The sequence below is a fragment of the Lathamus discolor genome, chromosome 15 (assembly GCF_037157495.1).
Source record: "Lathamus discolor isolate bLatDis1 chromosome 15, bLatDis1.hap1, whole genome shotgun sequence".
Lineage (NCBI taxonomy): Eukaryota > Metazoa > Chordata > Aves > Psittaciformes > Psittacidae > Lathamus > Lathamus discolor.
The window spans coordinates 5052106-5074762 of record NC_088898.1 but is presented as its reverse complement, the minus strand read 5'-3'; the positions used below and the strand labels follow the sequence as shown (position 1 = coordinate 5074762).

The 22657-nt window shown below is 59.4% G+C and overlaps 1 protein-coding gene across 3 annotated transcripts; it reads left to right on the top strand.

The window, feature by feature from the left end:
* The first annotated feature begins 3155 nt into the window (after positions 1-3155).
* LAMC3 (laminin subunit gamma 3) lies at positions 3156-22131 on the top strand. Of its 3 annotated transcripts, none has more exons than XM_065695695.1 (28): positions 3156-3588; positions 6953-7257; positions 7410-7540; positions 8471-8637; positions 9173-9361; positions 9513-9630; positions 9711-9809; positions 10120-10256; positions 11630-11746; positions 12010-12202; positions 12411-12523; positions 12740-12958; positions 14692-14880; positions 14963-15208; positions 15538-15691; positions 15781-15923; positions 15996-16174; positions 16267-16405; positions 16817-17022; positions 17290-17366; positions 17459-17593; positions 17885-18029; positions 18142-18303; positions 18630-18732; positions 18845-19044; positions 19299-19445; positions 19650-19749; positions 20367-22131. In XM_065695695.1, exons 1-28 carry the CDS (start codon positions 3171-3173, stop codon positions 20615-20617), a joined length of 4782 nt encoding a protein of 1593 aa, XP_065551767.1. In that variant the 5' UTR covers positions 3156-3170; the 3' UTR covers positions 20618-22131. The 3 variants fall into 3 exon arrangements, with proteins under 3 accessions (XP_065551767.1, XP_065551766.1, XP_065551764.1); XM_065695694.1 differs by having other exon boundaries at positions 3182-3588; positions 9134-9361; positions 18145-18303; XM_065695692.1 differs by having other exon boundaries at positions 3182-3588; positions 9134-9361.
* Positions 22132-22657: the final 526 nt, after the last annotated feature.

Here is a 22657-nt window from a genome sequence, read left to right as displayed (position 1 = left end):
CCTTGAGCACTGCCAGGGATGCGGCAGCCACAGCTTCTCTGGGCACCCTGTGCCAGCGCCTCAGCACCCTCACAGGGAAGATTTTCTTCCTTGTATCTAATCTAAATCTCCCCTCTGTCAGCTTAAAGCCATTCCCTGCCACTTCATCGCCCTGCTGCAAAGCCCTTGGTGCTGGAGATCCCAGCTCCTCGCATACCTCTCTGTGCTGGGAAAGCAGTAAAGCACTGTGGCCGTGCCAATTGAAATGATTGTGGCATCATGCAGCTGAACCTGGCTCTAATCCCCACTCCAGTCCCAGGGTGAGGGATGGAATGGGAGAGATGGAGCAGCTGGGGCTGCTACCCCAGAGGGCCCAGGCAGGCAGGATGAATGGGCTGCTGTTTTGGGGGGTAATTGGGATGCTCAGCTGCTCTCCTAAAAATAAGCCCTGTGTAAAAGCTGGTTGGGAGCACGGGTGCAGAGGCAGATGCTGCGTGCAGAATCCTGTTTTAGTGTGCAACAGCCTCCCAGGGGCTCAGTTATGAGCAGAAAAGCCCCTTTTGGCAAGTCGCTGGTGGCAGGAGCTGCCTGCTCCAGGAGGGTGATGCAGCAAGTGTGCTGAAACCCAGGGATGGGGAGTGCAGAGGAGGGTCCATCCTGCTAGGGTGCAGCAGGCACAGAGATGCACCAGCACAAAGTGATACCTGGTGCCTTTCTGACCCATTGCCGTTTAACCCATGCTCAGCTCATGAGCTTTGTTGGTGAGACCTGGGGGAAAGCTGCATGACCAAACCTCCTCCTCAGGATGGAGCTGGCCTTGTCCTACCCAGTGCTGCAGCAAGGGCAGCTCATCCCTTCTGGGGAAGGTTCTGCTGGAAACCAAGCGTGTGCCCATCTGGCAGCATTGGCTGGGATGCAGCCGGGGTCAGGGGTACCCATCCAGCTCTCACCGTATGGATGGGGCCACCCTCAGCCCCAGTGCCACATCAAAGCACCCTGTCTAAAGCTGGCTGTGCTGCCAGCTTTGAGCTGGGCTGCGGGATACAGGAGCTGTGGCTCTGCACACCTCGCTCCTGCCCCGTGCCTGCCTTGTCAGGTCTGATCAGGAGGAGCATCAGTCGGCCCTGCACTCTCTCTCCAGATTTAATTAACGGGCCTTTCATCTCTACCCTGAAGGAATCTGCTATCTTCTGTCTTCTTAATTAACGTTCATTAAGCAAATCAGAAGAACATTTTCTCTTCACCGCCTCCACAGCTCTTAACCCTTGCGGGGTGCCAGGTCTGTGCTGGGGCAGAAGGTTCCTGGGCTGTCACCACAGCCTTGATCACCATGCCCCTGCTGCACTTGGACCAAAGTCCTGGGGCGGTGGGTGAAGTGTCTCCAGGTACAGAGGACTTCAGGTGAGGTGGGGCTGGGGGCAAATCTCAGCTTTGGTTGCTCTTATGGACACCCTTGTTTAAGCTTGTCCTCGGCAGACAAGGGCATCCCATAACCAGCTTTAGCTCTTCTTCCTGTCCAGGGATGAAGCTCACCCAGGGCAAGGTGATGTGTCTGTGGGTGAAGGTTTTGCTGTGAGAAGCCACTGTCCAGATATGGTAGGCATCACGACATGGGAAAGATGCGTCCAGCATCTTGTTCTCAGAGAAAAGGGGATTATTTGGGGCTATTCTTGCCCTTCTCTTGTGCAGTGACATTAGATGTGATAGGTTTTTCTCTGTGTAGTGTCACCCAGATCTCCATCAAGCTCTGGCCCCATGGGCTGTGCTGGAGGAGGAGATGGGATGGGGATACCCATCAGCTCCATTCCAATCCATTGCGCATCCCATGAGCAGCCATTGCGCCCTGGCTGCATGGCCTCACTACTCTCTAATGTCAACCCCTCTGCAAGTGGGGATGGGGTGCGCAGGGAAATAATCTCCTGGGTGTGTGTAACAGCCTGAGGAGAAGGTGCGAAACTCATTGCATGGGAGACCCTCTCCTGTCCAGAGCTTGTAGCCCCAATAACAAGGCAAGAAGCAAAACACCTGGAAAACCTCATCCCTGCAGGATGCAAATCCCCTTAAAACAGTGGAGATGCGCGGGGCAATTACGGAGCTGAAAACCCTTCTCTTTCTCCCCGGAGACTGAGAGCGGGTTTGCCACCGGCCGCCCGCTCCCAGGCAGCTGATGCACAGCTCCTCGGTGCTGGGAAATTCACCCTTCCCAGCAGAGCTGGCTCGGGCTGTCAGAGCCAGGGTCAATATATGGTAATGGGGCTTTGAAGCGGCGCTGCTGCGGGAGCCGCTGCCGAAGACTCTGATTCACAGCTCCCCTCCGGTGCTTTCTCCCCGCAGCGTGTGCGGAGAAGGAGAATAAAACAAATAGGAGTGGAAGGGAAGGGGAGGGGAGGAAGGGAGCTTTAATTATAAATGAGGGTTAAGCTTCCAGGGCTCCTGGGGGCAGCTCGGCTGAGGGCCAAAGGCGGCGCTCCCCTTTGCACCCCACTTCTGCAGGGTGCAGCCCGCCTCTCTCCTCATGTGCTGTCACCCTCTTGTCCCCGTGGGTCAAATCTGCCACAGTCCTGAGAGGGCCCCCCTCTGGCACAGACCATCGTCACTGTTACCTGTGAAGGTGCTGATAAGGGCTGGTGATAAAGTGGTTTTGGCACCCTGTGGAGATGCCCCACGGCAGCAGGCAGGGATGGGAGCCCTCACTCATGGGCGCTGGTGTGGAGGGTTAGGGGCTGTCCCAGACCCACCAGGTTGGTATGAGTGAGGGAGCAGTGTGATTTATGGGGTGAGAAGAGAGTGCTGGGTCTGCTCCAAAGCTTTTCCATCGCCCTGCTCTCGATTCTGGGGCAGTGAGAAAAGTGGAGACCCCCCCCCCCCAGTCTAAGGGAAAACCCATCATGTGGGGCATGTATCACCGCGAGCTCACCGGTGGGGCTGAGAAATGGAGAAGCTCAGCTCCACCTGTGCAGATCAAGGTGCAAACACCCCATCCCCAAAGCAAATCTCCACTGGAGGGATCCCATCCTGCCCAGCCCAGCAGCGTGTGGGACCAGGGGAAGCCCAAACCTCACAGCCGGCGTTCACACATGGAACTTCCGACATTCCCGGCAGCTTCCACAAGGTGGACCTCGGAGCGAGAGGAGGTGCCGGGCAGGGGGACTTGTCCCATCCCATCCCATCCTGTCCCGCCTGCTCTCGCTATGCCATCCGGAGGAGGCTCAGAGTCCGGGCAGGCGAGCCCCAGCATGGCACAACATCCCGTGCTCTGGCTGGTGGCCCTGCTGTGGCTGGTGCTTAGGGCGGGGGGCTCATCCTCCTGCTGGGACCCCCGGGGCCAGCCCCGCCGCTGCATGCCTGTCTTTGAGAACGCTGCCTTCGGCCGGGCTGCCCAGGCCACCAACACGTGTGGCTCACCCCCGGAGGAATACTGCCTGCAGATGGGCGCCCGCCACGCCAGCGCCCTGTGCCACCGCTGCGATGCCAGCGACCCCCGGCACCACCACAACGCCTCCTTCCTCACCGACTTCCATAGCCAGGAGGAGAGCACCTGGTGGCAAAGCCAGTCCATGGCCTTCGGCATCCAGCACCCCAACTCTGTCAACATCACCCTCCATCTGGGTAAGTGCTGGTGGGAGCCCCTGCGGGGCTCCATGGGCAGTGGGTGCAGCCGATATCTGGGTGCGGATGCTCCTGCATTCCATAGCAATTGGTGCTGGTTTGGGGTTAAAGGCAGGATGTTCCCCGGGGCTTTTAGGGGGTGTTAGAAGGGAGATGCCCTCTATGGGGAGATCACTGAAAGGACCCGGGGAGGGTCTGCCCCATCCATCAGCAGTGCTCTGGTCCTTTGTGGGGTGAGGATGCCAGCACTGTGTCAGCCTGTGCTGTTTCCCAGCCACCTCTGCCTGGGGTATCTGCTCTCGTGAGGCTGCTTTTTACCTTTTATGCAAGTTTACATAGCAGGGGACAGGCAGGTCCCTACCCCTGGCCCCCCACATGGAGCCTTGCCTGCTGTGAGTGAGCATCGTGGGGCCAAGCCTGTGCTGTTCACCCCTGTGCATTGCTGAGGATGCCCAGTACGTCTCATGGACCCAGAGCTCTGCGCACACAATCCCAGTTTTCCCAGCTGGGATCTGACCCTCTACATTTCAAATACTGTTCAAGCCGCTCACTCGGAGGGTACTTAGACCCATGGGGCATGCCTGGCATTTTAAAAAGGTTTTTCTAACATTTGTCTGCCATCTAAACTACCCTGACTATTGGCCAGCGCTGTAAACCCTTCATTCTCTGCAGTCTCCTGCCATCTGCATGCCGACGGGGGGTAGTGGAGGGGCTGTGATTGGAGCCGGTAAGGGGAGAGCGAATGCTGGTGGGACCCAGTGGCCGGGGTTGGGGTGATGGTGGAGGGTCTGTGCCCGCCCAGCAGTGTCATAGGAGCTGCTTGGCTGGGTGAAGGTCACTGCTTTCCCAGCCCCCTGTGAGCAGATGGACATCTGGTCCTTGTCCCCAGGGCTGGGCTCCCTGCTGGGCATGAGAAGTGATGCAGGAGGAGCCTGCTCCTGCCAGCCCCATGGGAGGGTATCTGCCGGCCACTCACCCATCTAACAAAGGCTGTCACATTGCCCCACATTCACTCCTGTTTGACCCGGGGCACAGACAATCTGAATGGAACCTGCGAGGCCAAGCAAGCCACCGCCATCGGGCGAGTTTGTGGCCACCAGTCCCAGCTCAGCACATGGATCTGTGCAGGCTCCAGCACACCAATGTGCGCAGCAGCCCCTTGCCCAGCCTGAGCCGCCCAAGCCTCAGGATTCGCTTCCCAGTCTTTGTTCTGGTTCTCCCCCAGCTGCAGCCTTGTTGGACCCCACACTTGGGTTTCCAGTGGAGTCTTGCCCAGCCCCTGTGACCTCCCTGCTGTGTCTGTCTCCCATTAACACATCCAAGGCCATAACGTTGCACTGAGCTCATCTGCAGTCCTGGTCACTGTGTCCCTTCCTGAGGCAGAGCACTCAGAGTGATGATACCAGAGCATCCCCCTGCAAATGCACCCTTCCTCCTGCATGGCTCAGCTACTTTGCTGTGCCGAAAAGTGCCGTTTTGGTGCCCAGTGCATTGCTGTGACCTTTCCCACAGCTGCTGGGCCCTGTTCTTGTCCTAACTGCAGATTTTTATTGCTACCTTAATGCTTTCCCTTGGTTTATGGAGGAAAAACCCAAGTGGCCCCTGCAGCTCCCAAATGTGGCCCAGGACGAGTCCTCGCTCATCAGCTCCACTGAGTAATCAGGTTTTTTAACCCATGGAGCATGCCCCTGCCATGCTGCTCATCTTGCTCATTCCCGAGTCAGATGTCTTGCAGGCTCTGCAGCGTGGTTACCTGGGGAGCTTAGTAACTAACATATCAAATGAGGCGTCCAAGACCTGTGTTTACCTGCGTGCCGTTGATTGGCATTAATTACATTATCCTCCTTTAAATCTCTCTTCTCTGAGAGGTTTCAGCCGCGTTGTTACAGTGCATCCGACTCGGAGCAGATCGCTAATCCCAAGCCTGCGTGGCCATTGCGTTTACCCTTCAGACATCAGGGAGGAACCCAAAATACCCGAGGGCAGCACATGTAAGGGAGCAATCGGGGCTCCTGGTGCTGTCACCCTCCGCTGCCTGTGCACCCTCCCAGCATCCCTGTCCTGCTGCACACTCGGCTTTGGGATGTGTCACACCTCCCCGAGCAGCAAAGGGTAGACAAGCAGCCCCGGTTATTGTCTGGAATTCTTTTCTCCCAGCAGAATGAGGCTGATTTAAACGCTTGTCTGGGAAAAGCACGCGCTCCCTCGGGATGCTTCCCAGTGCAGCCAGGCTCCTCCACCCCTGCTGGAGGCACCGAGCTTGGGCTCCCCCAGCCCAGCGGTGCCTCCCCTTGTGCAGGGCTGCTTGGGGCAGGGGCTGTTTATTGACACAGCGCTGAGCTCCCTTCCTCTCCCAGAGGAAACTGCTCCAGAAGGTGATGGCCCTGACCTCGCTGCTTTGGTTGACATCCCCACAGGGACCGTGCTGTCTGGGAACCAGCACTTGCTGGGCATCCCCCCTGTACGGGGTGCAGGCAGGGGCACCCCCGCTGTTGCAATCCCAGAGCATGGCGGTGATGGGACGATCCAGTTGTGGCCCCTCCCTGGTCCTCATCACTTCTGGGTGGGCTGTGAATGGGTCTGTGCGTCCCCCTCCGGGTGCTCCCCATGTCCCTGATGGGAGGCAGCTGCTTTTCCCAGCGCTGGTAGCTGGGCTGCCTCGGCTCCCCTGCAGCAAAGTTGCAGCACATATGCGACAGTATTCATATGGGCCCAATTAAAGGCTTGTTTTCCTAGTCCCGGAATAACCCCTCTAACATTCCCAACTCATTATCTTTTCAAATAAAGCCAAAACCTTGCAGCTAATTGTTTTGTGCTGTCAGAAGCAGTGCTGTTATGGAGCAATCCAGTCTTTGAGCTGGTCCTTCATCTCTGGCAATTAAGCGGTTCTGATGTTCACTTTGGTGTTTTCTCTTTCCCCTTTTTTGTTAATTCTTTCAAGCGCTGTCAGAGCTGCCCTGGGATTGGTGCCTCTCTTTGTTTTCATCCCAGCAAAGACAGCGGCAATGCTGGGTCCCAGCATGCAGGTCCCTGGGAAGGGACTGGCCTTGACCCTTCCCACCTCCCTGTCCCTGTGGCACTGCTGTCCTGGGGATGCTCCTCAATGCCCTGGGCCTGACTTTTCCCCTCTGGCTGCTGGTTGAAGCCTGGTTTTGCAGTGGCTCTTTGATCCTGCAACCCGTCTGGTTGGATGGATCCGGATGGGGTTTGGGCTGCAGTGATGAGTAGCAGGGTGCTGTTTTCTCCTCTTTTAGCTGTGGTAGATAGGGTCAGCGCAGGAGGGTGCTGGAAGCTGTGCGGGATGGAGTTCTGGGATGCTGATGCCCGTCGGGAGATGGTGACAGCATCGCGGGTCTGTCCCTAGGCAAAGCCTATGAGATCACCTACGTGAGGCTGAAGTTTCACACCAGCCGCCCCGAGAGCTTTGCCATCTACAAGCGCAGCCGCGCCGAGGGGCCCTGGGTGCCCTTCCAGTACTATAGTGCATCCTGCGAGAAGACCTATGGGAAGCGGCAGCGGCTCTACCTGCGCCCGGGGGAGGACGAGCAGGTCGCCTTCTGCACTGATGAGTTCAGTGACATCTCCCCACTGAGCGGGGGCAACGTGGCCTTCTCCACCCTCGAGGGACGGCCCAGCGCGTACAACTTCGATGGAAGCCCCGCACTGCAGGTGCTGCTGGGGGGGGAGCAGAGATGGCGCCTGGTGCCCTGGGACTGAGTGCGCTAATGCCTGTGGTGCCCTGCATCCTTGTAAGAAGAGCTGCAGGATGCATCCTGGTTGGGGAGCTGGTGGTCCAGACATCTTCCCCGTGTCTCCTGTAGGAGTGGGTGACCGTCACTGACCTGCTCATCTCCTTGAACCGGCTCAACACGTTTGGGGATGACATCTTCAAGGACCCCAAGGTGCTGCAGTCGTACTACTATGCCATCTCCGACTTCTCTGTTGGTGGCAGGTGAGAGCAGGAGTGGTGGGACCTTCCTGGTCTTGTTTGAATTGCGTTTTTGGGGCAAACTGCCCAGATGTGGCTTCCTCCATGTATAAACCAGAGCTGGCAGTGCAGAGATGAGTGATGAAACCTTGAGCCCTTTCAGCTGTGGGCTTTTTCCCCTCAAGCTCTCTCCATTTGCCACCAGCTGTATTTGCTTTGCCCCCTCCCAGCTTTTAATGCTTCCCATGGCTTTTAATGGTGCTGGGGCTTGTGTTACTACTCCTGTGGCCCTGCTTGGTCCCTGGGAGCAGTAAAAGAGGGGTCCTGTGGTGCTAGTGGGGAGATACCTGGAGGCTGGTGGAGGAGCTTGGAGCATGGCCATGGCCTGAGGAGCTGCTGGTGGGATGGGGGGAGCAGATGTGGGATGAAGAAGCTGGTGGCATCCACTTGGTGCTGCCCTTGGGCTGTGCTCCAGCTGGGAGGAGTGAGAAATCTCTCTGTCATGTGTAAGAGCTGCCTGCCCCGGGCAGGGCCATGGCTGCTCCCCACTGGCCAGCAGTCCCCATCACTGTCATCTCATTCCCCCCAATTGGAGCTGGTCAGCATCTCACACAGGCCACCCTCAGTGTGCGACCTAAGGGCTGGCCGGGCTGGGAGCACCTCAGGGACACAATGGGCAGCTTCAGTGCCAGCACAACCTGAGCTGCTTCCTTCAAAGCTTTCTGCTTCTCAAGGCCAGGCTGGATGTGGTTCTGGGCAACCTGGTCTAGTTGAAGGTGTCCCTGCTCATTGCAGCAGGTTGCAGTAGGTGACCTCTGAAGGTCCCTTCCAACCCAAACCATTCTATGGTTCTGGGCAACCTGCCTCACTGCACAGCCTGGGCATGGCCCCAGTGCCGGCTGCTGCCCGCACGGTGTCAGAGCATCTCACCCCTGTGCTGGGGCCTTGCTGCAGGTGTAAATGCAATGGACATGCCAGCGAGTGTGCACCGGACGAGGCCGGGCAGCTGGTGTGTGTGTGCCAGCACAACACAGCTGGCACCGACTGCGAGCGCTGCCAGCCCTTCCACCAGGACCGGCCCTGGGCCCGCGGCACCGCTGAGGCTGCCAATGAGTGTCTGCGTGAGTATCTCCTGGCGGGCACCGTGGTCATGGTGTGTGGTTGGTCCCAGTGGGGTTTGCTGGTGCTGCATCAGCACGTCTGGAAGCTCCTGCCCTTACTGCATGGGTTGGAAGTGCCTGCTCTATCCAGTAAGGCTGCTCTGGGCAGGGAGGGAGGAATGATCCATCCCTGGGAGTGTTCAAGGCTGGGTTGGACAGGGCTTGGAGCAACCTGCTCTAGTGTGAGGTGTCCCTGCCCACGGCAGGGAATTGGAACTGGATGAGCTTTAAGGTCCTTTCCAACACAAACCAGGCTGGGATCTGACCCCTTCACAGCATCCTCCTGGGATTCCGCAAGATTTCTTTATGCCATGAATGCAGCCATCTGCTCCATGCATGATACCGCGCCTACCATCCAACAGCAGAGTCATTGCCAGAAGCTCCCACTGCTGAGCCAAGCAGCCCCTCTGGCTCACTCAGCCCCATAGAACGTTGCTTTAACCCCTCTGCCCCCCAGGTGCCAACCACAACCTGCTTCCCCCCCTCCTCCCCGCAGCTTGCAACTGCAGCGGCCGCTCGGACGAGTGCTTCTACGACCGGGAGCTGTTCCGGCGGAGCGGGCACGGGGGGCACTGCCGCAACTGCCGGGACAACACGGCCGGGCCGCACTGCGAGCGCTGCCGGCCCAGCCACTACCGCTGGGAGCCGCAGGCAGCCTGCCAGCCCTGCCACTGCCACCCCGCGGGTGAGCGCGCCCGCACCGAGCCGGCCTCCGGCTCCAGACCCCTGCCCTAGCCCTGGCTCGGCGGTGGCGAGGGTCGGGGTTGGTTGTCCCTTGCCCGGGGGCTCCCCATCGCCCTGGGGTTGAGCCTCAGGGCTGGCCGGGGTCCCCGCAGGCTCCCTGCAGCCGCAGTGCGATAGCTCGGGGACCTGCCTCTGCAAAGCCAACGTGACGGGGTGGAAGTGTGAGCGCTGCAAGGACGGGTACCACAGCCTCAGCGAAGGCGGCTGCAGGTGAGGATGAGCCCGGCCTCGGGTGGGAGCAGCGGGACAGGGTTGGACCTCACATCATGCCTTTATCTTGCCCTATCTAGACCTTGCTCTTGTGACCCAGCGGGAAGTGTGGGCTCCTGCGATCCCAACACGGGCCATTGCACCTGCAAGGAGAGGGTGGAGGGACACTTGTGCAACAGGTAAGCACAGTGACCCCCGGATGGGGATGGGACCACTGTGCCTCTCCAGGTTTGGATCAATGGTGGGGCCCAGTGGTCAGTGTGGAGTAGGCATCTTCCCTCCCGTGGGGCATTGCTGCTTCCAACCCCCTACACGACCCCTTTGAAAGGCTTTGGGGTGGGAATCCTGCAGGGTCACTCCCTGCAGAAGCCCTACCAAGGTGCTCTGGATCACTGGGCTTGGGCTCACTCAGAGCTGTCCCCAGTCCCTGCTATGGGATGCTGCTGTGGTCCCCTGTGCCACCGGCTCCTGTTTCCTCCCCGTGCACAGGTGCCAGCCGGGCTGGTTCAACCTGCAGCCCCACAACGCCGCTGGCTGCACCAGCTGCTTCTGCTATGGCCACTCCACTGCCTGCACAGCGGCAGACGGCTACGAGGTGGCTCAAATCTGCTCTGACTTCAGCCAAGGTACCAGCCCCAGCCCTGGGTGGAATGGAGGGCACCGCTGTGCCAGCTGCAGCCCCAAAACCCTGGCAGTTTGGGCAGGCTGGGGCTGGGCATCCCCCTTTGGGGATAACTGGTGGTGATGGTTGGTGGGGGGTTTCTCTGGATTACCCCTCTTTTGCTGTTAAACCTCAGCTTTTGCCTCCAGGTCCATGGGGATGGGCTATTCCCATGGCATCCCTACAAGCTGATGTGCGCTCAGGGCTCTGCAAGGCTCAGGGCAGGCTGTGGGACCAGGCACAGCCATGCCACCACACCAGGGACCGCTGGAGCACTAAAACCAAGCTCAGAAAGATAAAAACTGAAAGGATGGAGCGCTGTGGGAATTTCCCCCTTAGTCCCTCCTCTCCCCATCCTTGGCTAGGATAGTGCAGGGATGACGGGAGTAGGGGGAGCAGGATGGGATGTTCTGGCCCTGCTGCATCCATGGCTATGCACGGCAAGGCTGGAAGCATTCAGGATGCTCAAGGAAACCCTGCCATCTGCTGTGTGCAGCACTGGCTGCAGGCACCATGGTCCCCTTGCAGGCACCCCTGGGCACCCTTCCTCGCCTGCATCCCGACGGGATGTGCGCGCCAGCAAGCAGATGGATGTGAACACGCCAGGCGCTGGTTTATCCTGATTGCCTTTAAACCACCCTGCCAATTGCTGTAATGTCTTCCACGGCCTTGAAACAGAGCCAGGCTCTAAACTGAGTCTTTTTTCCACCCTTCATGCAGCCAGTTTGGGGCTGCTCTTTTAGGGACAGGTTTGGCAGAGCCTTGGGGCTGGGATGCAAAAGGTTCAGCACGGCCACTCCCCAAAGCATTCCGCATCCCGCAGCTGAGCTGGATCAGATGGAAGTTTCCTGTCCTGGGTGAAAGGGTCCATATTCGGGGTGATTTGATAACGGAGCGCAGCCTGGAAGGGATTTCCAAGTGTTCAGCCTGGGGCTAGAAGAAATAACTGACCCTGGGGAGTGGGGGGGAGTTTAACTGGTTTCTGAAGGAAACCAACTTAATGCAATTACACCCCGTCTCTCCTGGGCTTCCTGTGCTCTGCAGCCCACAGTAATGTTGGAGCCGCAGCACAGATTGGGGGGGCAAAAGTTTAAAGATAGTAATTTCCTCCAAACCTAAGAAAATAAACAGATGGGGGATGGATAGGGCCGCTCTCCAGCGCGTGGGAGCAGGGAGCCCGAGCAGAGCAGGGTGTTACAAAGTGCTGTCCCTTTCCAAGACACTTTAGAGGCTTGGGAGGAAGGGGAGAACCCCCAGAGCAGCACCCCCCTTTCGGCGCTGGGCTGGTGGGGACTCACTGCTCCCTTTGCCTGTGCAATGCTGTGTGTTGTCACACAGGGCTGGAGGGCTGGACTGCTGCAGCTCCGGGTACCACAGACCTGCCATTGCACTGGGCTGATGGGGAGATCACCACTGAGTGGGATGGAGAGGAGCCCATGGATTTCCTTGCACCAGGTATTGCGTGTGATGGGTCCCTGGGGTCCTGCTCTGCTGTGGGGATGGCTACACTGATGTGTGAGGTGCTGGGCTCCGTCCCAGAGCTGAGCATGTCTCAGTAACACAAAGCAGTGGGGAGGGATTGGAGTAGTGGATTAAGACCCTGGGAGAGCAGACTGGGGCTGGCCCTGCATCCTCAGGGTGCCCATGGCTCTTGGTGCTGCCCCATCAGAGCTGGTCCTTCCATGTCCTGCAGCCTTTGCTTTTCTCTTCCCTTGCAGAGAAGTTTCTGCAGAACCAGCGCCTCAGTTATGGGCAGCTCCTGTCCCTGCTGCTGGGAGTGGAGGGGACAGTGATAGAGACTGGGGTGCCCCTGCTCCAGGTCCAGCTGGTGCTGGAGGGCGAGGGGCTGGAAATCACCATGCCCAGCAGTGAGAGTCATCCCCAGCGTGGAAAGCAGGCTGTCACCTTCAGGTACCCACACGGTGCTTTGGGGAACCTCGGCTGGGTTTGGAACACAGCGTGTCTGACCTTGCCTGGGCTGCCCTGTGCTCCCTGCATCCCTCAGGGATTTAACTGTGCCCCCTTGCTGTGCCTGCATCCCAGTGGGGAGCCGAGCTGTTCTGCAGCACATGGCTGTCAGGCTGGCCCTGTCTTTCCTCCCTTGTTCCTTGTCCAACAGGCTGCATGAGGCAGAGGAGGGTGTGGAGCCTTCGTTGTCAGCCTTCAGCTTCCAGCGCCTGCTCTCCAACCTGACTGCACTCCGCCTTCGTGTGAGCCATGGCCCTGGGCAAGGTGAGTGCCTCCATGGCTCATCCCCTTTGGGACCAAGCTGGGAAAGGGCTGGGAACATCCCAGCAGCATCAGGCTCTCAGGGAAGAGCAGGTATAAATACCAATACCAAGGGGGATTTTGGGGTCTCCCGTGCCTGTGTGGAGCATTTCCAGGCAGGATGGAGATAGCAGAGCCAAGGGCTGTGCCACCCCATCGTGCTGCTCTCTGCTCTCGCAGGCAGGCTGTCCCTGAGCGAGGTCCAGCTCACATCCGCCCGCGCCGGGCCGGGAGCAGGGGCAGGCTGGGTGGAGGAGTGCTCGTGTCCCGCGGGATACACCGGGCAGTTCTGCCAGTCCTGCGCACCCGGCTTCAAGCGTGAGATCCCCTTCGGTGGCCCCTTCGTCAGCTGCGTGCCCTGCGCCTGCAACCAGCACGGGGATTGTCACCCCCTCTCAGGTGTGCACCCCCGCACTCCCCATTCACCCCGTGCTAAGTGCATGGGTGATAGATCCTGTCTTTGCTTGCTTCTGAGGGATGCTGGAAACCATCCGGGAGGTTGCGGTACCCAAAACCTGCAAGTTGAACTGGTTGTGAGGACTGGGTTTGTAACTGCAAAGAGAGATGATTAACGAAGAGCAATAATGGTGGTAATTTATAAGGGGGTATCTTTCAGCGTGCTTTATGAACTTCAAGGATGAGGAAGGAGAGGTGCTGGTCCTCAGAGGAGTAGGCAGGCAGGGGTCAGGGCAGGAGGGATGCAGGATGGGTCTCACAGGCAGCATTGCTGCCCGATGAGCAGAGCAGGACTTGGCACAGCCCTTACACCCACAAACTGGGCAGAAACCTGAGCAGAGAAACAAGGAAAAGAGCAGGAAAACAGAGCAACGCCAGGCTTGCTGGAAGTTACCAGAGCATCCGGCTCTCATGCTGCCTGCCCAAGCCCTGTTCTGCTTCCAGATCCAGCTCAGAGGTGCGTGACTGCAGCAGGGACTGTGGCTTGAAGGGAGGAAAAAGCAAAGTCTTCAGGGCAGCGTGACTGTGTCTGAGGTGGTTTGTGGGGTGTTGCCTCTCCCCTCTCCTCCCAGCAAAGTGTCTGGATGGCTTTGATTGGGGAAAGGAGGCAGGACTGCAAACTGGAGACGGAGCTGGCTGCATGAATCCAGCACCAGCCTCAGGGCTGTCAGCCCCAACAGATCAGAGCCATGAGGGGTTCACGAGGTGCTGCCATCCGCCCCTGCAGGAAGCAGCAGCTCTGATCAGCGCTGGGAATAAGATGATGCATTCGGTACCCAGACGGAGCCCCTGGGGCTCCTCCCTGGCTGCCTCCTCTGGGCGAGGATCTACAACGATGTACGGCTGGGATGGGAAGGGCTGGCAGGGACTTTGTGCTCAGCAAGCGCCCTTGCCCTTGTGAGCAAACTCACCCCTTGTCCTGCAGAGCTGGGGCTGGTGCCACCGACTGCACAATCCCAAGGGATGGGGCCAGGCTTTTGATGTCCTGGCCCGGGCGCTGCCAGCCCGCGTGCTCCCTTTGGTTTTATTTTTCCTGCCACCCACTTTTCCTTTCCTTTCTATCGTCCTGCTCTGCCTGGATATGGGGAAAGCGGAAACACACCCAATTCCCTCCTGCGCAACCCATCTGGTATGACCTGACCCCACAGATCGGGGGGAAAAATCCTCCCCCTGGCTCCTTCCTCCAGTCAAGCAGAGCATCTGCCTGGAGGTGGGGGCATCCTTCCTCCTCCTCCTCCTCCCAGCTGATTTTGGAAGGCCATGACGCACCGGCTGGCTCCCGGTGGGTGCTGGCTGGCTGCTCCCGTGTTCCATGACAGGCTGGAGATCACACGCCTCGCTGCTGCTGGGAAATGTGTTGTGGATTATCGCAGGCGCCGACAGACTCCGGGCACGTTGACGGTGCTGCCAGCGCCACCTCATCCCAGCACTGCAGGGGAGTGCAGGGCTGGCAATGTGGCCCTGGTGTCCTCTCCAAAACCTTGTTCCTTGAGCAAGGACAGGGAGGGAAAACATTCCGAGTTGTGGCTGGGGATGTGCAGTCCCAGGGGGATCCCGTGGCTGGAGATGTGCATCCCTCTCTGGCGCTCAGCACTTGGCTCTCCATCCCTCCCGCGGTCCCTGTTGTTATTCAAGGCTGTTTCTGCAGACCCTCAGCCCCATGTTCCTCCTCGCAGGGCACTGCCAGTGCTTACACAACACAGAAGGTCCCTCCTGCGAGCGCTGCAGCCCTGGTTTTTACGGCAACCCGTTCATAGGGCGTTTTGATGACTGCAAACCATGCCCCTGCCCCGGTGGCTCGCCCTGCACCGAGGTGCCCAGCACCGGGGAGGTTGTCTGCACCCATTGCCCACCAGGGCAGAGAGGTGAGGCTGGGGATGGGCAGGCAAGGGGGCACTGGGCAGCGCTGGCGTGGCTGGATCCTTCCCACCTTTTCGCCTTCCCCAGGGAAACGCTGTGAGCTCTGTGATGATGGATTTTTCGGGGACCCCCTGGGGCAGAGGGGCCCTGCGCATCCCTGCGTCCCCTGCCAGTGTCATGGGAATGTGGATCCCAACGCAGTGGGCAACTGCGACCCTGTGTCCGGCCAGTGCCTGCGCTGCCTGCACAACACAACGGGCGAGCACTGCGAGAGGTGTCGGCCGGGCTTCTACGGGGATGCGCTGGCTGCGAGTCCTGCTGGGAAGTGCGCACGTACGTATGGTCCTGGGGGCTGGTCCTGCTCCCATGGGTCCCACTGCAGCCAGAATCCTCCCAGCAGTGGAGGCAGAGGGCGAAAAGGGGATGCCCAACAGGTTTAGGGGCTTGAGGGATGGTTAGGGTTGGTCCCAGATGCCTAGAACTGGTCTTTGCCCCCTTCCTCCACTGCCATCCTTCCCTGGAGATACTCCATCCACTCAAAGCCCTGTCTGATGGAGGGATGTTGCCCTCCATGTTTATGGGGCTCAGCCCTGGTGCCCCATTCCCACTGTCCCATCTGTCAGCCCCATGCCGTGCTATAAGCAGTGTTTTGTCTCCCATAGCCTGTGGCTGCAACCCTGACGGCTCAGCCCCAGGGCTGGAGGGCTGCGATCCCAGCTCGGGCCAGTGCCACTGCCTCCCACATGTGACAGGCAGAACCTGTGGGCTCTGCCAGCCCGGCTACTATGACCTTCAGCCCGCCATGGGGTGCAAGAGGTAATGTGGGGCTGTGAGGTGTCAGCAGTGGCTGTGGATCCCATCTCTGGTCTCTATTCTTTGCATCCATCACTCATTCATCCCCCCAGCTGCCAATGCCACCCGATGGGGTCACAGGACAGCGAGTGCCACGCACAGACGGGGCAGTGCTCCTGCCAGCCCGGTGTCACAGGGAAGCAGTGTGACCGGTGCCACCACGGCTTCTTCGGCTTCTCTGCCAGGGGCTGCAGAGGTAACGGGGATGGCGACTGCACCATGGTGCCTGAACCAGGGCCGGCAAGCATGGTGTGATGCCTTTCTGCAGCCTGCAACTGCTCGCCGCTGGGCTCCGTCACGCCACAGTGCCACGAGAACAGCACGTGTCTGTGCCGCCCCGGCTTCGTGGGCTACAAGTGCGACCGGTGCCAGGCCAACTTCTTCCTCGACCCATCCAGCTCCCGCTGCCAGCAGTGTCCTGCCTGCTATGGGCTGGTGAAGGACGAGGTACTGCTTGTGTCCTGCCATTGTGGGTGCACCACCCCGGCCCCAGCACTGCGTCACTCTTCTGCTGTGGCCCCCCCGTGTCTTTGCTGCAGGCTGACCAGCTGAAGGCCAGGCTGCAGGAGATGGAGGAATGGCTGCAACAAACGGGCTGTGATGCCCGCCCGGGCCAGTCCCTCATGATGAGAGATGCAGCCCGGGGAGATGGGCTGCCTAGTGCTCACCTCCTGCAAGGTATGGGGACACCCGTTCGCTCCCCACGTCACCCTTTGGGGACCCTCTGCTTCCACAGGGTGCTGTGACATGGTGGGTGGGTGCAAGGAGGACCCGGGTCGGTGCTGGGATCAACATGGGTGATGGGTTGACTGAGAGGGGGGCCATGCCTTGCTGTGTAGGACAGAGCACTGCAGGGATGCTTGCACCAGTGAGGTTTCGAACAGCCAGTGATGGGCATTACAGGGGGCTGAGCATTGGCACACGGGGTGCTCTTGGGGTGCTGCATCCCATGGTCCCTCCTGAGCATCCGGGAGCGAGTTGCCTTCCTCTTTCATTAGCAGGCAGTGGGAAGGGTCTTGACCTTGGGGCAGCATCAAGGAGCCCTGAACACATCCATGGGCATCAAGCAGCCTCTTGTGCTGCCTGCAGGTGCCCGGGCCATCCTCTTGGCACAGGTGGGGCGGCTGGCAGGGGCGCTGGGCACTGCGCAGGGCTGTCTCAGCAACGCCAGCCAGGCCAGTGGCTGCTCCGGCCACGGACACCCCAAGACCTGCACCCTGCTGTCGGAGATCGGAGCCGCGCTGCAGTCGGCACAGAGGGAGATCCTGCACGCTGCGGACACCCTGGCTACCACGGTGCGGGTCCGGGGTGGGGGGGCTGGTGTCCATCCTGGGGGGCAGTGGGATGTGCAGGACTGGTGGGTGGGCTGTGACCAGCACTGCAGGGGGAAGCCCTGGGTCCATGTGGGTACAGCCCTCCTCACAGCTGGGTCAGGAGGAGCTGTCTCCCTGGCTTGCAAACCTCCTCCAGCCCTTTGGGAGGTTCGCTTTGGTGCTGGGCTGGTGACATCCGGGGGTCCCTGCTCCTCGCTGGGGTCTCACTGCTGCTGTTTGTGTTTCAAGGAGATTCCCCAGGAAATCCCTCAGCAGCCCACAAACTGGAGCCGCCGGGTGCTGGAGGCACGGGCACTGGCCATAAGGTACCTCAGCACACACAGGAAGGGGAGGCTGCCTGCCCGGCTCGGGGTGCAGGATCCGAACATCAGCCCTTCGCGTTTCCCTGCCCTTGCAGGCATGAGGACGCCTTGGTGCAGGTGGAGGCAGTGGTCGGGAGAGCGCTGCGTGCCTCCAACGCCAGCTCCGAGCTCCTGCGAAGCCTGCTGGAGGGGAATGAGACAGAGGATGTGCAGCGTGAGCTGGAGGCTGGGTGAGGAACTGGCTGCAAAGGAGCCTGGGGGGCACCACAGCCCCTTGCCCCTGGCCAGGTCCCTGTTATAAGACTCGATAACAGTGATTTAGCATCTGCCCGACAGGGATGTGCTGAGTCCCATCAAACTCATTGCACTGCAGTGCTGCAAAGCAGAGAGCCAGGGTGCTCCGTGCTGTTCAGGGAAAGAAGCCCACAGCATTTCCAGCTGCATCCATGGCTGGGGCCAGGTCTCAACGGTCATCTCCATCCTTTCTGTCTCCGGGTGACAGTGGCTTCCTGTGCACGTAGGTACGAGGAAATCCAGCGGGCACGGGATGAGCTGGGTGCTAGCGTGGCCGAGGTGGCAGTGGAGGCCAGGAGAGCTTTAACAGCTGTGCAGCAGGCAAATGCAGACATGGCCGAGCAACTTCTGCCAGTGTCCACACTGGGGCAGGTGAGCAGCGTCCACACTGAGGCTCCTGCTTGCATCCCTATCCCATCGGGCAGCGCTGCCTCCCGGGCTGGGAGATTGCTGTCATGGAGCGTTGACATCCCTGACCCCACAGCAGACGCTGCCGGCGCTGGCTGGAGACCTGGCACAGGACACGGCAGCGCTGGAGCAGGCAGTGGAGGCGCAGGATCCATCAGCTCTGCAGGCCATGGAGGCATCTCGTGCTCTGGCAGCCGGACTGCACCGGGAGCTGCAGAGGATTCGTGGCTTCAAGCAGGTGAGTGCTGCTCACCTGCATGGGGTGCCCCTGTGGAGTAAGTGACGGGGACCCAATGTTCCAGCTGGAGCAATGAGCAGGCTGGATGCATCCCTCTCCTGCCTCCTACCCAGGGCACAGAGGATGGCTGAGCCCCATTCCCACTGCTCCGATGACTGGGAGGGGGTCTGGGTGCATGTTTTAGGAGACATCTCCCCTTAGGATCGCAGATCTCCCAAGGAGCAAACCTGCCAAGCATGACCAGACTTGATCAGGGACCCACGCTTCCCCGCTGGGTGCAGCTCCTTGGCCCCTCCCCAGCCTCACTCCTTCTCTCCTCTCCCCAGCTGCAGGACCAGGCTGGCTCTGCCCACGGCACAGCCACATCGGCCATCTCACATGGAAAAGCTGTTCTCTCCGATGCAGAGTCCCTCCTGGCCAGTGTGGAAGGTAAAAGACACCAGCCAGAGCATCTCTGGCCACAGCTCGGCTCTCATCGCGCTGGCTCTGGGTCCCAAGGGGAGAAAAGGGCAGTTTGGTGATGGCCAGGTTGTCCCCACAGGCATGAGGAAGGTGCTGGGGCATCGGAAGGGCCAGGCTGCCCTGCACAGGAGGATGGCACTTGTGCGGGATAGGACAATGGTGGAGGCCCAGAGGAAGATTAAACAGGCAGAGAAGACCCTGGGAAACTCCTTATCCATCTCCACTGCAGCCCAGAGGAGAGCCGGGGAGGCTGAGCGAGTCGCTGGGGAGAGCACCAAGGTCTGAGCAGAGGAATGGGGGTGCAGGAAGCCCAAATTAGGCTGCAGGACACGGCTGGGCTGGCAGCCAGCACAGGCAGAGCCCATCCTGCTACAGGGCTCCCAAACACAGCTCCTGCTGCCCATCCAGCGCAGCCCATCCTTGTCTGCATTGCAGATCGGGGGGATGCACCCGACCAGGGCTCCAGCCTGGGAGCCAGCCATGGTCCCCCTGCATGTCCTGATGTGACCGTCCCCATCTCCATCCCTTTACAGAGGGCACAGGCTGTGCTGCAGGAGAGCAAGCATGCCCACAAGCGTGCCAGCCAGCTTGCTATGCGTGCCAATGAGACCCAGCGGGAGCTCTCCCGGCAGGAGCATGTGGCTGAGAAGCTCAGGAGGGACGTGGAGGAAGCACATCAGGTGAGCTGGGCACCCTCAGGCAGGCTGTCCTCCCTAGAGCCTGGAAGGGGATTTGCCCACAGGGGGATGCATAAGGAGCAACCTAGGAGCTCGGGCTCCACTGTATGGAGATTGCCTTGGGGATGTTCCTGGGATTCCCTCCCTGCTCCTGTCCAGCCAAGGGGCAGCGGTGTCCCTGATCTGGGTCTCTGTCTGTGTTGGAAGGTGGGGACAGAGGTGAATGATATGGCCAAAAGTCTCCAGGAAGCCCGGGGCTCGCTCATCGCGGACATCGAGACCCTGAACGACCTGCTGCAGAGCCTAGGTGAGACAGGGCCCTGCGGAAGGGACAGCCTGGTGGGGTCTGAGGCTCTTGTGATCGCTGGTGCTGTCCCTCCTGCCCTCCGGCATCCAGGCTGAGCTGGGTGCCTTTGCTCCAGGGTCTTAGCAAAGCTTCTTGAGGGCTCATATCTCAAGGAAAGCCCTCATGTGGAATGGATTGGAGCTTGCTGAATGTGTGTGCTCACGCCTGGTGTGGGGACAATCATCTCCCTTGGCATCTCCAGGAGGAGCAGGGCTTGGTCAAGGGCCCAGTCCCTTTGGAGCCAAGAGATGGGTTCATTCCTTTGTTGCTGGTTGGGTTTGCTCCATCTCCTCCTGCTTTGATCATCTGGGTGTATTTCTGAGTGCTCCAGCACTTGTGCATCTGAGCAGTTTTGTAAAGGGGTGGAAATCATCACCCATCTGTAAGAGAGATGTGCCCCAGCCCTGCCTGCAGCCACAGCCCTATTTGCTTATCTGCGATCCCTGGGAAGCTGCACTGCCTCCATGCCCTGCTGCACCCGCTCCCTATAGTTTGCCTGGTGCCGAGGGTCTGGAGCGTGTCCAGGACCTCTGTTCCCAGCTCTTTGCTTTTCATCTCTGTCCTCTCCCTTTGTCCAGGTAACCTGGAGCCGGCCGTGCCAGTGGATGCGGTGCTGAGCACTGGGCAGCTGCGGCTGCAGCAGCTGCGGCTGCGTGTGGCCGCACCGGGCGCCGTGGCTGGGCAGCTCAGCCTGCTGCAGCAGGAGGCTGCGCGGCAGCAGGAGAAGATCAGGGCAGTGGAGAGCGACCTGGCTGAGATCCGGGCTGACAAGCAGAACCTGGAGGACATCCTGCGGAGCCTCCCCGAGGGCTGCTCGCAGTGGCAGTGACAGGTCCATGGTGGCTGCTCCACCACATCTGCGCTCCCCTGCAGAGCGAAGGACACCCTGTGCTCACCAGCATCGATCCCCCCACTGCTCTCCATGCTGTTCTCCATACAGTATCACAGCCCAGGTCCTTATTTGCACCGGTTCAGGCTCAGCATCCCATGTGCTCTGTGGTGTGACTCTGGCCACCAGCTGTCCTCAGGGCATGGGGGCAACCAGCTACCAGTGACCACCCATGTTCCTGCAGGATATGGACGAACATGGTCATGGAACATCACAGAGTTGGTCTCTCACCATGGAGTGAACAAAGAACTGCCACCGGTCTCCATGCTAGACACATCCCTCCATCTGTCCCACCACCAGGGAGGGACTGCTTATCAAGTATGTAACATACCAAAGCTGCAGTCCCTCCTGCCCCAGGAGATAAGAGAGAGGCTGTTGAACGCATGGTGGAAGCTGGTCCTGCTGCACAGCATCCTGCAGTGCGATGCTCATGGGCTGGGGTCACAGAGGTGCAAAGATGAATCCTGATGAAGCCAGGCAGTCCCAGCCGTCCTGTCCCGGCTCTGCTTGGCTCAGTGGATGCCACCAGCTCTGGCTATGAAGCAGCCCAGCTGCTGGCGGCCCCAGGGGCCGGGCGGCAGAGGAATGCACTGGGCAGGAGGGGGCAGAGCTGATGCTTGCAGCCCCGTATCAGCACCCGAACACCCTCCCCGCTGCAGAGGAGCCGCTGCGGCACCAGGCAACGCAATGGAGGGCAGCAGGACACGGCCAGCTCCTGCCAGTGTCACTCCCACAGGGTGTCAGAGGTCGGTGGCTGTGTCTCCTTTAAAGGAAAGGCATGTGTGTGTGTGTCCACCCTGCACTCCCATGCGGCTGGGCCCGGCCCTTGCTCAGCCCACCCTGTGCTGGCTGCATCCTGACTCCAAGTAGCAGTTGAAGTCACTCCCATCAGACCAGAAACGAGTCCCCAGGCTGGAGCCCACTTCACTTTTTAACCTGTTTTACCTGTTTTCTTTGGCTCACAGCGCTGGAAATCAGGTCTGCTCAACTCTTTTTGTAGTGCTAGATGTGTATCATCTGCTGCCATAGACTTTGAAACCCCCAATGGTGGGTCCAGTGGAAGGGACGTGGGCTTTTCCTACCAGGAACAAACCTATCATCTCCCAGCACAAAAAGCTGCCCAACGAGTGGGGTGCCAAACCTGCTGCATTGCAGGGGCTCCCGGCTTGCTGCCCAAGAACAGCTCGGCAAAGCACAACCACATAGCAGCACTAGCACAATGTGATTCAGCTTGGGTGAGAAGCAGGGAGCCACAGCCACGTACCATCTCCCTGGGCTAACAATTACACATCTCCAATCCCCACACAGATTTGCTGCTGTTACAGAAATGCCAAGCCTTTGCCTTGTGCCTGCTGCTGAAATGTGGTTCATTCTCCCTCTGTGGTCTCCTTGGAACTCTGTTTTAGCTGGTGACACCTGCCTAGAGCCGTAGCCATTAAAATTTCTTAATAGAAGACATAGCTATGCCTCTGACCAAGCAAATGGCAGCAGGAGGGGGAGATGTGCTTGCTGCTTTCTCTAGGAGCAGAGGTAGCTGCACCCAGGGCTGAAACGCAGCTGGGTCCATGGTGATGTGGGCCAACCGCCTGACAATTCCTACTAAACCCCACTTTAATATAGCTATTTCTAAGAGAAATGCCTAGCTAAGAACACAACCTCCACAACAGGCTGCTCAAAGTTATGAATGATCCATCCTTGCAGTGCTCGAGGCCAGGTTGGACAGGGCTTGGAGCAACCTGCTCTAGTGGAAGGTCTCCCTGCCCGTGACAGTTGGGACTGGATGATCTTAGAGTCCTTTCCAACCCAAGCCATTCTATGGTGACATCCTGCCCAGGACATGCATCCTTTGCTCGTGTGGTAGATGCTTTTTCCCTGCTGTTTCTGTACCGGAGCTCACTCAGCACCGATCCGCAGCCGGTTGTGCTTTATTACAGCCCCGAACTGCTCCCAAACAGCAGCTTAGAAACGTGGTCCCTGTGC